Below are 16,626 nucleotides of genomic sequence, written 5' to 3'. Positions count from 1 at the left end.
TACATCCCGCTGGAGATGGGCTCTCCCTCACTCTTTTAACCGGACTAGATGGGTTGAACCTACAAATATGGCCAGGAATTCTTTGTGCAGAATGAGCTTTTTACACTCTACAGTAATAAGACCCCATGCACGTTGGATGCCTTGACATGTAAATCCAATGTTATTATTTCACTCTTTTTTTTTTGTCACTCGCTAACTCTCACACATACATAATATATATGTCATGATTTATATAATAAAATGCATAATTTGGTTGTGGTTTAACCTACCAAATAAGTTGAACTGGAAATAGATCAACTGCCTGTCACCCAGTTATTGAGGAAACAAAACTTTTCCAAACAATCTTTAATATTTTCTCCCTTTCGTTTTTCTGGTATTTGACATTGTGAAGTATAATTTAATGAAAGCTAAAATCGCTGTACAACACTCTGGAGTTGCAGACTATGAAACAAATGGAATTCAGCATGTGCATTGCTTCTTCAGCTGGGAATTTGCGATTACTTTTCTACATTCCTCTTTGTCCTCAACTATTTCAATCGTAGCACTAAACTTTTTTTTTAAGTGTACTACACTGAGGCAGCCACATGCAATGCTACCTCCCTAATTCACCAGCTCAGTAGCAGATTGACTGCAGAAAGAGAAAAAGAAAATGCTGGAAATGAACATAGATCAGTCTTCATCTGAAAGATAGGTTACGATTTTGATTCTGTGTTAGAATGACTAGCCTGTTGACCTGTGCCAACATCAGCGTAACTGAAAATAGGAGTGCCAGAGTACTGCTCCCAGGGTTCAGCTATTACTGCTCTTTAGGCCATGAAGGGATGCAGACGAGCAGCCTGAGATTCGACTGATGAGCTGCCCTCTGCCAAACTTGGTACATGGCCAAGGGAGACTAAAGAAAAATACCTGCCCTCAAAGAGTAATTGATTTCAAATTAATTTCTACTGCAACCAGTGAGTTAAGTGATCCATTTTATAACCATTCCCATTTTTCCTCCTTTAGGAGAAGGTGTGGCTTAATGTTGATAAAAGTTTGGACTGTATTATTCAGAGAGTAGACAAACTTCTCCAGAAGGAGCGGTTACACAGTGATAGCTGTGAGGACGTTTTTCAGTGTGACGCTACCTCTGCCAGCAAGAAAGGTAACCAAGAGCATCGTGCATACTGGATAAATCCAGAGGCCTTAGATGAGAAATGTTCTCGATCTCCATCATCATGCCGTTCTTCCAATAACAGAGCTGTGTGTGAGTGAACATTCCCATTTTCTCTTCTTTCTAACCCTTGGTATGTTAAGTTAAAATCATTTTGTTGGGTTTAAAAGAAACTACACCGAGACAGGAAATCCAGATTTGCAAGAAAGCCAGTAGGAGGCAGGCTTATCTTAGTTCACCAATTAAATTTTTGATGTCACCTGAGCTGCTTTCTATGCATGCTTCTGTTTCCCGACTAAGACTGCCGAGTCTGATGAATTGTTCAAGATCATTCCACATGATTAGCAATAGTCATGCTAGTTGCGATCCTGCTCTTCCTCTTCCGCTCTCCCTTCCTCACCCGCTCTCCAGCAAAGGTGGCATGGCCTCTTCTCTCAAAACGCCACTTCCAGATTTGTTTGTCAGATGGCATTGAATTGCAAACTCTGAATAAAAAGGCTAGAACTCTTAGTACTGGTGCTGGCCATCCTTAAATTGTGGTTTTATGAAAGTCGTGGTTCAGCTCTTCTTTTAATTGGCAACGCATCACAACATTTATTGAAAGTATAAAGTTATTTTTCTAGTTTGAATTCAGTGGGCTTTTTTTTTTGAAATAGCAGATAGGAAAACTGGCAATTTTTAAGTAGTTAGTCTGCTAGCAAAAGTTTTGTAAATAGTATTTTCCTGAGGCATGATGCAATATAATCTCATATGAAATGCCCATCTTGATGCTTTTCAACAAAACAGTGATTCTAATTATAACAATTTGGGTCTTCTAAGTATTCCAGATAGATTGGTCTCTTCCAATAAGCTTACCAAGGGTTAGTTTCCATTTCATTTTTTTCTTGATTTCATATTTTGGTATTTTTAGTAGTTGATTCATCATGCTGTCTGCATTATCCTTTGCTTGATCTTTGCCATTCTGCTAACTGTCTTTGCTTTTGCTATAGTTTAATGAGCAACTACAGCTTAAACATCTTGAAAGATTAAAATTTGTTTTTGGATTCCAGTCCTGGAAACACGGCATTTTTCATTATGCTGTGCTCATGCCAGACCTGGATGGAGAAATGATTTGAAGAAAATGAGGGGTGAGCGCTTGTTTCAAATTCACACATCCACTTGCACCTCCAGAAATTTGGTCCAAATGTGAACTCTGATAATCATATGTTGGGTGATGAGGGGAAAAAGGCTTTCCTTAGACTGCCATAGAAATGAAACCTTATGCATATAGTCATCATGTAACAGGGTAAATAAAATAATATACTACACAGAGACTCGTATAACAATATTGCATGGAGTCAGATCTCATCCCAGAAGCAATCTTGGTACATAATATGAATCTGTTATTTCCTCAGAAATGTGATATATGAATCATAGAATTGTAGACATGGCTGTCAGAAAGCCACCCGTGAAAGTAGAAATGTGGATTTTGAATTCCAGCTCAAAATTGAAATGTGAATTCTGGATATTAACACTCCCCACCCACCCCATACCCTTAAATTGACTTGGACATAGTTTGTACTTTGCATTTTCTTTCAACATTGATCAGCACAAACCCAGGGGTAGCCAACTTGATATTAGTTCAGAATTTTTTTTGATCCTAACACAGTTCTGGGCAAACCCTTTTGTAAACTTGCACTGTAACACAAATCACATCCAAAATCACATATTGTTATGTATAAGAAAAATTGCACCTGAAACAATGCACAAACATTTCTGGCTCCTCCTCCCTCTCAAAAAATATTTTTCTTGAAGACTGTGAGTTTCAAACGCTTTGCAAACTTACATTTCAACAATACAAGTCTTGTTTTTTTCGAATCTTGCAGACATTTGTACAAGGAGTCCTTGTGCTTGCTTTTAAATCTATGCTTAAAATCATAGTTTCCTTACTGTCTCATGCCCATTACCTGTTTGTATGTGCCTGTGGTGTGTGCTTCTGATTCTTGTATGTGACAATAACTTGCATTTGTTTACAGAGTGGACTGATATGTTTTGCTGGTGCTCCTGGAAGATACTGAGATTAGAACAATATACTGTAAGAAAATGAAATTAATAAACCCGTATATTAGTGAATCCAGCACCATCAACCTTCGTCTTAACTAAATTAATATAACTGGCAAATCCATTCAAAATAAAATGGGATTGCAGCAAAGTGAAAGCTATTGATCAGTATCAATAATTTGCTAGTACCTCAAGTCACGTATGTTTAATGGGTTGTACCCCTGCTTAATTAACTAAAATAAATCAAGTGCTCTTACATTGTTGATACCTTGTGACACCATTATCTCTCCACCCTGGATGTGTTACACTAATGGTTTATTATGCAAGTCTGAATTCACAATAAAAGTAAATGTTCCTTTATTTGATTTAATCTGGAGTGCTGAGCCTAATTTAAAAGCAGGAATTTTGTTTACTGTGCAGCTTAACTGTCCATTATTTGTTTGAATGACCACAAAGAAAAGCATAGTCACTTGATACAGAAAGCAGCTTTATAATACAACGTTGTCCTTTTGCATTGATTACTGCATGCTGTGTGATGAGCTACTGCCTTAAATAACTCTAGGTACTTGTTCCCACATCTGGGCATTTTTAAACTTTTTAAAGACCAAAATGATAGGATCTCTATTCATTTAATTGTTGACATTTTTAAAAGTTTTTTTATATATCTATAGTTCTGTCCTCCGATTACTTTTCATGGCTGGTTAAAGCAGTTCTCCAAATACATAACAATATATGGTGTTTAGAATGATTAACACGCAGTTGTACATTTTTTTCCCTTAGAGACCATGAAACCCTGCTTACTTTCCCCCTTTTTCTCTCCTGCAGGTCTTGGTAGGCTTTGGCCTGTTGATTTCTCAACCAGTCGCTGATGGACTGGGGGAATCAGCCCTCCAGTTTTCACTGTACGCTAGTGCCCCAATTTAGACCACAAATTATATGTTCAGCTTCTGTGCAACTACAGTTTTATATTATCTTTTGAGAACAGCCATTCACTTTTTTTTATTGCTGTGGCTAATATATTTGGCCTACTTTTGTGTGAAATGTTTCTATTGGATTTTCTTGTTAAAAAGAAATGGCTTATTTTATGCAAAACTTGGTTTTGGTTTCAACAATTGATGCAGGCCAACAATTGCAGGCTCCAGCTCAGAAATAATATAAAAGTGTGCTAGTGGGATTGCCTTTTCCTCTATGAGTCTTTAATGCAAACATCCCTTCCTTGTGGCCAGTTATAAGACTGTATTAGAGTAGTGGAATACATATTTGTATTTTGCGATAAGGATTTCTCAGGGAGGGAGGGGACTTGAAAGGTCCTTCATTGCATGTGGCATTTTTGCATCTGCTCATAGCTAGTTGCCAGTATTAACTGGCAGAGGCTTGGGAGCAGATCTTTGATCAATTCTCAGTTAGGGAAGTTGGTAGATATGAATGGACTTGAGGGAAAAATTGGAATTTAGATATTTTGGCCTCTCCTGAACCTTTTTAGAAAATCTGAAAATTGTACATAGATACAGATCAAGGCAATTTTTATTCAAAGTTATGCCTAATTTTTGACATTTGTAAATCTGGATGGAACATTAAATGGAATCCTAATCAAATAATTCAATAAATCAAAAATGGAGGTGACAACATCCATTAATATTTTTCTATAATATAGTTGCATGATGCTTACTGGGTGTATAAAAATGTATTTGTCAAGTAACAAGTTACATCTGATCATGTTTCAGACTATTGATTGTAATGAAATGGAAGTTTGATATATTTAATGCGGGTGACTATAGTTTTCTAGTATCTAAAAACTATCTGTTCCCAAAAACATCCATTCCTTTGTTTAAAATATTTTAGTGTACTGATGTAACAGTACCTTTGATGCAGGACCCTTGATGCTATCTTGCCCACTTTGGATATTTGTTTCACTTGTTGGATTTACTTCGACAAGGCAACCTAAAAAATGTTTTGTTTGGAAAATGCCCAGGTGTGGTCATTCTTGCACTGAAATGCTCTTGCTCTTTGATTCTGTTTTGCTTGCTGCTTTGTCAGAGCTGAGCGCAAAGTACCTCATTGTAAAATACTTCAAAGAAAAAAGCAACTAGATTTGCTTGTCAGTAGAAAAAGTGCTGCTTCCTAATCATGCATGTGCACCTCCATTTCTGTGCAGATTGCCACTCCACTGCAGAGGAGCCTACTGAAGGTATGTGCGTTTTCCAGGCCCTTTCACCAGCCAGATTCTGCTTTTTCATACCTGACCTCGGTTGCAATAAATGCATCATGTTTTTGCACATAGATGCTTCAGCTAGGATGTTTGGAAACTGACCTATTTAAATATATTGGTTTCTACGTGTTAATTATGGAACATTATGCCTAACAATTAATCACCATTTCTGTCTCATGTTATAAAACATCTGTTTGAAGTAACCTTTCTAATTTGGCTTTGTGATGGAAGTGCCTAGTTTAATTGTATTTCTTTCCACTTGTCTGCAAATCTCAAAGTTAAAATATTAGGGCAGGTTGAAGAAAGGGCTCAGATTTTCTTTGTAACATTAAGGAATGAACGGTGGGAGCAAGAAACTGTTCAGTTCCCTCCTCAGAGGAAGTGTCATTGAGAGGTACAGTAGCCTATTCTTTTTGTGAGTGAACTGGCAATGTAGAAGTCATGAGTTGAAATCCCATCATGATAAGTTGTGCAATTAAATTCAGTAAATCTGGTAATTTGTGGACTGGCAGCAGATAAAATGTCCTTGAAAGCTCCCATTTTGTTTTTTAAAAAAACAAACTGTTCCACTGATTTCCTTCAGAGAAGGCAACTTGCCATCGCTACCTCAACTGGCCTACGCGTGACTAGTCCCACACTTGTTGGTTAACTCTTAAGAACCTCAGGGCAACTGTGCTGGGCAATAATTCCTGCCTTGCTGGTGTCACCTGCATCCTAGAGCAAGTTTCTCTTTTCAAAAAAAAAATTGATGGTGAGAATTGTCACTTTGACGCAGTTTATGAACAAATATTCATGTGCAAAATACTACAAATTTCACATTGAGACTGTTTTCTTTGGAGAAGAGAAGGTTGAGAGGAGATTTGATCGAGATATTCAAAATCATGAGGGGTCTGGACAGGGTAGATAGGGAAAAGATTGTGAATAAGAGGGCACAGATTTAAGGTAATTTGTAAAAGAAGCAAAAACGACATGAGGAAAAACTTCTTCACGCAGCGAGTGGTTAGGATCTGGAATGCACTGCCTGAGTGTGGTGGAAGGAGAGTTCAACCGAGGCATTCAAAAGGGAATTGGATTATTATCTGGAAAGGAAGGATGTGCAGGGCTAAGGGGAGAAGGCCGGGGAGCGGCACTAGGAAAATTGCTCTTTCGGACAGCCAGTGCAAATGCGACAGGCTGCATGGAATTGAGTCAGAAGAAATTAACCTTTCACAATTATATTAAGGGCTGAAAAGGTATTTATTTCAAAATACATGCATCCGTTATTTTGCGGTGCACTTGTTGAAATTCTTCCTCTAAATTTGCAATAATGAAAATTTGGAAAAAGCAGATTATGTAAAACCTCAGCTGTGTTTTGTTCTCTTTCCTTTTGTCTTGCATAAGAACATTAGAAATAGAAGCACAAGTAGGCCATACAGCCCCTGGAGCCTGCCCTGCCATTCAATAAGATTACAACTAATCTTCAACCTCAACTCCACTTGGCTCTCCTTGATTAGGCCGGTCCATAATTTGAGTGTAATCGATAATTCTCACTTTCACTATGTGGACAGCGAGACTGCAGCAAACACATCTGCAGTCGATGTCTCTGTCTCAAATCTCTCCAGCCCAGAGTCATTGATTAGGAATGTGGACCGAGACAGTCCAACACATCAGCGAGGGAGAGCAGTATCTGGACAGTTTGCTCCAAACTTTGGTCATGCCTCGTAGAGAGATGCAGGTTCAAAACTGTGTAGGTGTGACTGTACAAGGTAAGGGGAACCCAAAATAAGGCTAATAGAATGCTGGCCTTTATATCTAGAAGACTAGAATACAAGAGGGTAAAAGTCATGCTTCAGCTAAACAAAGCCCTTGTTAGACCAGGATTGGAGCACTGAGAGCAGTTTTGGACACCACTCCTTAGGAAGGCAATATTGGCCAGGGAGGGCATGCAATGTAGATTTACCAGAATGATACCTAAACTCCAAGAGTTTAATTACATGGATAATTTTCACAAACTAGGTTTGTGTTCCCTGGAATTTAGATGGCTAAGGGGTGATTGATCAAAGTTGTCTAATAAGGGGAACAGATCGGATAGTTAGAAACCCTTCTGGTTGGGGAGTCTAGGACTAGGGGATGTAGCCTACAAATCAGAGCCACACCTTTCAAGAGTGACGTTTAGGAAATGTTTCTTCACGCACAGGGTGGTAAAAGTTTGGGACACTCTTCTGCAAATGGCAATTGATGATTTATCACTTGTTAATTTTAAGTTTGAGATTGAGATATATTTTTGCTGACCAAAGGTATTAAGGAATTATGGGGACAAAGGTCCCCAAATGGAGTTATGTCGCAGATCAACCATGATCTTTATTGAATAGCAGAACAGGCTCGAGGGGTTAATTGGCCTACTCCTGTCCCTGTGTTCCTAATTGACTGTTCAAAAGGCTGATTTAAGCAGTTCAATAAGGTTCCTCTGCACTAGTTTTCCTTCTTCCCCAGTGACTTAGCTGAAACACACTTGTAGAATCTTGTAAATGAGCATGAATTATGGCTGAAATTCAAACTTGCTTTTTATTTGCTTTAACACCCAGAACAGCAGAGTAAGCCTAAGGAGCTACCTTCTGTCCTCTTTGTGGGAACTACTGGCTTTTAGAACAAGAGTCAAAGGAAATTGAAGCCCTTGCTTAAAAAAAAAATTGTCTGAAATCCAGAGAATGAATAGAAACAAAGCCAGTGATGTGTAGGTGCCTTCACTCTAAATTTGAATTATAGCAGCTAACTTTTAACAGCATTTACTTGATATCACCTTGGTACAAAAAAATTGTGATTAAATTGATAGTGCTGATACTACAGAAATAACAGGAAATAAGTATGCCTTTTTAAAACAACCCATGCCCACAAATTAGCTACTGTAGTAATGTTTTAGTAAATACTTTTTAAAAACATTTCTGGCATAACTAAAGAGGGCACTGATTATGTTGTCATTGCTTAAATTTAAAAGCATTTATTTATAACACCCATCTGGTTCACTAATGTCTTTCAGGGAAAGAAATCTGCTGTCCTTGCCTGATCTGGCCTACATATGGCTCCAGACCCACAGCAATGTGGTTGACTCTTAACTGCCCTCTGAAATGGCCTAACAAGCCACTCAGTTGTTAAGGGCAATTAGGGATGGGCAACAAATACTGGCCTTGCAGCAATGCCCACATCCCATAAAAGAATAAGTCAAAAATATTGTTTGTTTAAAATTGTTTAACTTCACCCTGTTGTCTGTTTAGGAGAGACAAACTTTAAATGGAGATAGTATAACTACAGTAGGAGGCAATTGAGCTAAGGAGAAGACAATCTGAGAATGTGGCTAGCTAACTTACAAAGTACCTTTTAGCTTGTCTTTTAGCCTTAACTGAAGTAATTTTAACTCTTTGGCTGAAACACCAACAGAATGCTGTATTTAATATCTAAAATGAAATATTGCATTGTTCAGCCTAAAGAATGAAAATGCACGTTAACTTTAAGTGCTGATTGTAGTTTGTAATAAATGTCCTAACAACACTACAATATTGAAAATAATTTGAGTGAAAAATGCAGGATCTCACATGACTTTTCACTTTTCTAAATACGAAAACATACCACAGTTTAGAGTTGCACTAAGGAAACATTTAACGCAGTAGAGGCAGAACTAGAGACCACACCTGACTTGGGATGACCTGCATAAATGTAAAATTGTACTGTTAATTTGAAACAGATTTTTTTCCTTTATAGTAAACTCTTAGATATGGATTAAAAGTAGAAAATGCTGAAATACTCAGCATGTCACGCAGCATCTATGGAAAGAGAAGCAGTTAGTATTTCAGGTTGATAACCTTTTATCAAAACTGGGAAAAGTTCAAAATGTAATAGGTTTTAAGCAAGTGAAATGGGGGAGGGTGGAAAAAGAACAAAAGCAAATGTGTGTGATAGGGTGGCAGACAAGAGTGATTAAATGTCAGAAGTGTTGGTGCAGGTCTTAGCTCTGGATGATTGTTACTTTTTAATTTTGTTTTAGACATCACTGTATTCTGTCAGAGGGGAGTCAAAAGTATCAGCCACAATATTCTACTGCTCCTGTGATAGTTCTGTGTTTCATCAGACCCTGGTATTGAAAGTAATTATTATTTTGCTGTTTGACAGGTGAGTGGAGTGAAGCACTTTATCCTCTGCTGACCACACTCACTGACTGTGTAGCCATGATGAGTGACAAGGCAAAAAAAGCTATGGTCTTTCTACTAATGCAAGATAATGCTCCTACTATAGCAATGGACTTGACTATCCAATATCGCAGAGATGTGGTCTTTTGTCAGACTGTAAGTTTGTGTGCAGATGCAGTTATTGTTCTCTTTTGCAGCAAATGTTTTTTTCCTTTGCCTTTTTTTCTGAAATCTCTCCTTTCCTACCATGCATATTGCATAGTTAAGCTCATCAGGCCTCCTCCAATGCTGTTTTATAACCAGATACTGGAGGCTGTGAAAAAGTGGCCCAAGGTGACTTAGTCTCAACTCACCACCTCCCCAAATTGTTGCTACATGGATCAGGAAACTCACTTATTGCAGCCACTTTCTGGTACCCCAAGAGTAAAGGAATTTAACTTCAAGGAGACAGAAAAATGACTAATTTTCAAGCAAAACTTCAAATTAATTTGTTTCTATTACAATGTTTTGATCAGTACAGCTAAAGCAAATTACAAGAGACATCTCCATATGTTGATGCATAACAATGTATCCTGATAAATTAATTCGCGCCCTAGCTCCAGTCTCTAGAGCTTTCACTAAAGTATTGATGGAGTGCTGCACTGTTGGAGGTGTTGTCTTTCAAGTGCGACATTAAACCAAGGCACCATCAGCCCTCTATATTCCATGGCATCATTAGAAGAAGAGTAAGAGCATTTTTCTGGTGTCCTGGCCAACAATTATCCCTCAATCAACAGAATTATTTTGTCATTTATCTCATTGCTGTTACTGGCACATTGTTGAGTGCACATGGGGCTGTCATGTTTCTTTATAACAGCAACTACACTTTAAAAGTACAGCATTGGCTGTGATGTGCTTCAGGCCATCCCAAGGATGTGAAAGGTGCTATGTCTCAGGACATCCCAACGTACTTCACAGCTAATAAAATACTAATCATCATCACAGATGTATTTCAGTGTACAAAGTGGCCAGAAGAATTACTTCTACCCCTTCCAAGAACACTTGGTCTATCTAATCACATGGAAGTTTTTTGCATGGATATTTTGAATATTTTATTATTTGTGCTTTAAATATTGTATAATTTATATTAATTAACCCTTTACGTGGATTATTGTGAAACTCCAGTCGAGCGCATTCTGCAGGTTTCCCTACGAACCGCTGCCCATTCCCTGATGGATAGTGGCCAAGTCTTCCCACTGGCATGGGGAGCTTTATGTAACGTGCTACAGCATTTCACCATTATAGTTCTGTATGAATGACTTGCCAGCATTCATATGAAAAATATTTTTTATTTCCTTTGTGTAGTTTAACAGGTGGGATGTTTTTTGTGTCTTCAATGTTGGAAAAAATGCCTTATGCTTTTTACTGGAAGTTTTGTTCAGTGCAGCTTATTACTGAAAAGCAGTTCAAAAAAGAATCTAAATGAAATGCCCTGAAAAAAGCAAATATTGTACAAAAGGCAAAAATAACAAGCCTGCATGTTGCAAAATAACATCTGATCATTTTTCTAGTTGAATATAGTATGTTTTGTATTCTTTTCTTCAATATAGTTGACAGCCTTGATCTGTGGTTTCATTATCAAACTAAGAAACTGCCTTCGTGATGATGGATTTTTGCGGCAGCTTTATACCATTGGCTTGTTAGCGCAATTTGAAGGTCTTTTAAGCACATATGGTAAGACATTCATAAGTTTATTTGCAGTACTAGATTTTTGTTGCAACACCACTTCCATGTTTATTACATTGTAAATATCCTAAGAAAGGCCTTTGATGAAAATGAAGCTCTTTTGCCCATAATGTGTCATGCTATTGGCTTCTTTCTGTTACTGTATATAGGGAATTAAAAGCCAAATATTGACAGAAAACTGCCTACCTTATTTTGATACATAATCACAGGGATTTGGTCGCTGTAAGATATTTTTAACATCATTGCATAAAGCAAGTGATCCACTGCGTTGAAATTTACAGACCCCCCCCCTGTTGGGGGTCATGGCCGGGGAGGAGCCTCTGGGAGAGGGCCACCATGCACCCCGACACCGTGAAGTCCCGGCCCCAATATTGCCAGCGGTGGCGAGGCCTCATGGTGCCCTCACCCCTGGCCCGCCTCCCCCCCTGCCCTCAGCTGCTCGGCGATGGGACCGCCATTAAAATATGTTAATAAATTTAAATCAATGAATTAATTACCTTTACGTTACCGCCGTCTGTCCTGTTGCAATATTCATGTCGCTGGCCGCCACTTCCGTGCCTTCGGATCCCTGTCGGAACACTGGTGGGGAGGGAGGAGGTGGTAGGTTTTTCAGTGCTGAGGTGGGAGGGGTTTCAAAGTCATATCATTGATATAGGGGATGGTGGAAAGGGTATAGTGAAAAGTTTATGCAATTTGTGGGGGTGGGTGGGGGAGGAGGAGAGTGAAGGTCAGGTGGACAAGGTAAGTGCTTTGGGGTGGGGGGAGAGGGCAAGTATTAATTATGTGGTTATTGGGGGGTGGGAGAGGGGAAAGATAAATGTATTTAATTTTTTTAATCAATATTATCTTTAAATATTTAAATTGAATGGCAGGGCTCGAAGCCCTTTACAAATGGTGTCAGCACCTGCACAGAGGTAGCTGACGCCATTGCCGTGGATGGACAGCCCGTCCCCTGCATGTCATTGGGGGGTGGGGAGGCAGTCCACCCCGACTATTTAAACAAGGCACCGCACTTAATATTGCGGTGGCTCCATGATGTGCGGTCTGCATGGGTGGACTGCCATTGTTTTCGCCTGCCGCCAATTCAGCAGCCGGTGTATAAATTTCAGCCCACTGTCTTTGCAAATCTTTCATAACCCAACCTTTGGCACAGTCCTTTGTTCTTTCTCCTGATCTCAATAATAGTTTTTGTCTTGTTTAATGTTCAGTTGCTTAAAGAAGTTGACCATAAGTGAAATAAACCTTTATGTGACATCTTTTTAAAAAAGTTCACCTGATGGCAAATATATATCTACTCGCTTTAAGTAATCACTTCCTCATTCCTTGGCATTGTTAATAGAAACATAGAAAATAGGAGCAGGAGTAGGCCATTTAGCCCTTCGAGCCTGCTCTGCCATTCGTTATGATCATGGCTGATTGTTCAACTCAGTAACCTGTTCCCGCTTTCTCCCCATATCCTTTGATCCCTTTCGCCCCAAGAGCTGTTTCTAACTCCTTCTTGAAAACATGCAATGTTTTGGCCTCAACTGTTTTCTGTGGTAGCGAATTCCACAGGCTTACCACTCTCTGGGTGAAGTAATTTCTCCTCATCGCAGTCCTGAAAGGTTTACCCCGTATCCTTAGACTATGACCCCTGGCTCTGGACTCCCCCACCATCGGGAACGTCCTTCCTGCATCTACCCTATCAAGTCCTGTTAGAATTTTATAGGTTTCTATGAGATCCCCCCTCACTCTTCTGAACTCAAGCGAATATAATCCTAACCGACTCAATCTCTCCTCATACGTCAGTCCCACCATCCCAGGAATCAGTCTGATAAACCTTCGCTGCACTATATAGCAAGAATATCCTTCCTCAGATAAGGAGACCAAAACTGCACATAATATTCCAGGTTTGGTCTCACCAAGGCCCTGTATAATTGCAACAAGACATCCCTGCTCCTGTACTCTAAGCCTCTCGCTATAAAAGCCAATATACCATTTGCCTTTTTTACCGTCGGTTGCACCTGCATGCTTACCTTCAGCGACTGGTGTACGAGAACACCCAGGTCTCGTTGCATATTCCCCTCTCTCAGTTTATAACCATTCAGATAATATGCCTTCCTGTTTTTGCTACCAAAGTGGATAACCTCACATTTATCCACATTATACTGCATCTGCCATGCATTTGCCCACTCACTTAACCTGTCCAAATCACCCTGAAGCGCCTCTGCATCCTCCTCACAACTCGCCCTCCCACCCAGTTTTGTGTCATCTGCAAATTTGGAGATATTACATTTAGTTCCCTCATCTAAATCATTAAAATATATTGTGAATAGCTGGGGTCCTGGCACCGATCCCTGCGGTGCCCCACTAGTCACTGCCTGCCATTTGGAAAAAGACCCTTTTATCCCTACTCTTTGTTTCCTGTCTGCCAACCAATTTTCAATCCATCACAATACACTACCCCAAATCCCATGCGCTTGAATTTTACACGCTAATCTCTTATGTGAGACTTTGTCGAAAGCCTTCTGCAAGTCCAAATAAACCACATCCACTGACTCCCCCTCATCAACTCTACTAGTTACGTCCTCGAAGAATTCTAGTAGATTTGTCAAGCATGATTTCCCCTACGTAAATCCATGCTGACTCTGTCCGATTCTACCACTGTTCTCTAAGTGCTCTGCTATAAAATGTTTTATAACGGACTCTAGAATTTTCCCCACTACTGACGTCAGGCTGACTGGTCTATAATTCCGTTTTCTCTCTACCTCCCTTTTTAAATAGTGGGGTTACATTAGCCACCCTCAAATCTGTAAGAACTGGTTTCAGAGTCTATAGAGTCTTGGAAGATGACCACCAATGCATCCACTATTTCTAGGGCCACTTCCTTAAGTACTCTGGGATGTAAATTATCAGGCCCTAGGGATTTATTGGCCTTCAATCCCATCAATTTTCTCAACACCATTTCTCTACTAATACTGATTTCCTTCAGTTCCTCCCTCTCACTAAGCCCTGTGTTCCCCAACATTTCTGGTATGATATTTGTGTCCTCCTTTGTGAAGACAGAACCAAAGTATGCATTTAGTTGGTCAGCCATTTCTTTGTTCCCCATAATAAATTCCCCTGTTTCTGACTGTAAGGGACCTACATTTGTCTTTACCAATCTTTTTCTCTTCACACACCTATAGAAACTTTTTTTTGTCTAATTGTTTACAACCTTAGCAAAAAGCTTGTATACTGTCCCGTCCCCCCACAATGGGTGCTGGTTCCATTTTCATGGTATTGATCTTTCTCTATGCACAAACAATTTGACAGCTTAACTGTTGCAGTAGCAGATGGTCTTGCAAGGTTAGCACAAGGCACATAACAAAGTAAATGGAGCTTTTAAAATTGCATCTGGCTATTTTTTTTTACCTAAACTGGAAGTATTTAATGTTACAAGTGGAAAAATGTTTCTTTGCCACTACTGCACTACTGATATCCTTTCTTAGGAAAATAAAAGTTTAACAAAAGAAAGAGCTGAACCGCACAACTAATAAACTGTGTATTTTGTGTAGGGGAGGAACTTGCTATGCTTGAAGATATGAGTACAGGAATTATGGATTTAAGGAATGTAACTTTTAAAGTAATCCAGGCTACATCTACTTCAACAGTTGACATGCTGCCGGTCATTACTGGAAATCGGTAAGCAGCACGGATTACTGTATTTTTTTAGAAAAACTTTGTGCATAACATGTTTGCCAATGGTCGGTGAAAAGTCAAAACACTTGTGTATGTTCCTGGAAAATTAAAATTCATGCCGGCCATTACAGTCGATATTTTCTTGAAGTATGCAATTATATTGGTCAGCAGTTCACATCCTGCCCCAGAATTATTGAATATTGAGGTTTCTCTCAGTAGAATCCAGTTATTTGAACCATTGCCCAAATGATGACTGTAACTGATCAGTACAGGTGATTTTCCATGTCTGTTACTGCTCAATTTAGACCCTACTAAACACCTACCCAGGATCCTCTCTTAAATATCAACACTTTAATATTGCTACTTTTTATTGCATTCATTCAGTCTCTCACTGGCAGTGCCAGATGGTGCAGAGCTGCTGCTCGCTGGCACCAGTGCAAGTTGGAAAGCAATACAAGACGTCGATGAGGTGAAAATGGGTATTCTGACATAAAAGTGATCAGTACAGCCAACTTATATTGAGTACAACTGTTACGACCTGTTACAACTCTCAACCTTCACCTGGTCTTACCATAGGGTTTAATTTTAAACACACCATTTTTTTAGCTCCCCCTTGGTGAATCCTTGTTCACTAACTTCCAATTATAAGGCAAAGAAACTAGCCAAACAGGTTTTCTTGGGTTTAAAGAAAAAAGGTTGAACTTTATTAAACTTAAACTCTAATTCAGTTAACGCCTACGGATACGCGTCATGTCCACGCTAGCATGCATATGCGATACAGACATGCAGATAGAGACAGAAAAGAGCAGAAGAAATAAAGTGGAAAAGTTTGAGGCTGTATCTGAAGATGGTTTTGGTTACTATTCTTTGAGCTCGCTGTCAAGTCCATGATTGTCGGTAGGTCTTACTTTTCGTTGGGGCCTCATATTCTTCTTAAACCTTGCTTGATGTAGGAGACATTTCTCTCGAAGTTCATGTGTCCTCAGTGGATCCAGAGGCTTGTGAGAAAGAGATGGGAGCAGAGAGGAGAGGTCTTCTCACTCCAGGAGCAAACAGTCTTTTAGTTCAAAAACTCTGTGGCTAGTTCAAAAAACCCTTGACCAGCCAGTTAGTCATGTGACCAGCTGGTTTAACCAATCCTGGCTTTTGTGGATTGTATCACCTTAGCAGTCTCTGGAATGCTCTTCCTTACACCTTCAATGTCAAGTGATCAAAATCCAGTGTGGGTTGAATGCATCAGGGAATGGTCCTTTTGTCTCCACAAGCACTGTCTTTTAGTATGCAAATGTCTTACAGCTAAATGTCTGGCAGCCCTTGTAACAGATCTTCTTCCCATCAACAGTTTAAAATCCATGTTCATATGACAAAATTAATATGCCTCATTCTTGGCAGATGGGAGCCTGCATAACAACAACCAATAAAAAATGCACAGAAATGTAATGAAAATGCTATTCGAGTATTATGTCAGCATAATCACTACTTGCAGATTCCCCTACGCATCAGCAGTTGGAGATTATAGGTGGAGTACCTGTGGTAGTGAATTTTGGTGGTCTATCAAACAGGAGAGCTTTTTTTAGTTTGTGCAGCTATTCTTTTTTCAACTAGTTTGCAGTGGATTCTTCAAAAGCCTTAGCATACTGCATCAGGACAACCGTGATTTATCTGGTTTCATCATGCTTCTG

General features: G+C 39.3%; 1 protein-coding gene across 22 annotated transcripts in view; it reads left to right on the top strand.

Annotated features, from left to right (window-relative positions):
• The window catches only part of LOC137371190 (inositol polyphosphate-4-phosphatase type I A), a 261,418-nt gene that overhangs the window by 207,292 nt on the left and 37,500 nt on the right, over positions 1–16,626 (top strand). For 16 of the 22 annotated variants that reach the window (XM_068033314.1, XM_068033320.1, XM_068033319.1 and 13 more), the window contains 6 exons: positions 1,003–1,243; positions 2,200–2,277; positions 5,346–5,378; positions 9,543–9,715; positions 11,149–11,272; positions 14,821–14,947. In XM_068033314.1, coding sequence (XP_067889415.1) covers positions 1,003–1,243; positions 2,200–2,277; positions 5,346–5,378; positions 9,543–9,715; positions 11,149–11,272; positions 14,821–14,947 — 776 coding nt within the window. The remainder of the gene's footprint in view (positions 1–1,002; positions 1,244–2,199; positions 2,278–5,345; positions 5,379–9,542; positions 9,716–11,148; positions 11,273–14,820; positions 14,948–16,626) is intronic. The other 6 variants (XM_068033323.1, XM_068033325.1, XM_068033322.1 and 3 more) reach the window with 6 other exon arrangements.

This window comes from Heterodontus francisci, chromosome 6, assembly GCF_036365525.1.
Source record: "Heterodontus francisci isolate sHetFra1 chromosome 6, sHetFra1.hap1, whole genome shotgun sequence".
Taxonomy (NCBI): domain Eukaryota; kingdom Metazoa; phylum Chordata; class Chondrichthyes; order Heterodontiformes; family Heterodontidae; genus Heterodontus; species Heterodontus francisci.
The sequence above is the reverse complement of the archived record's forward strand: the minus strand, read 5'-3'. Positions and strand labels throughout refer to the sequence as shown.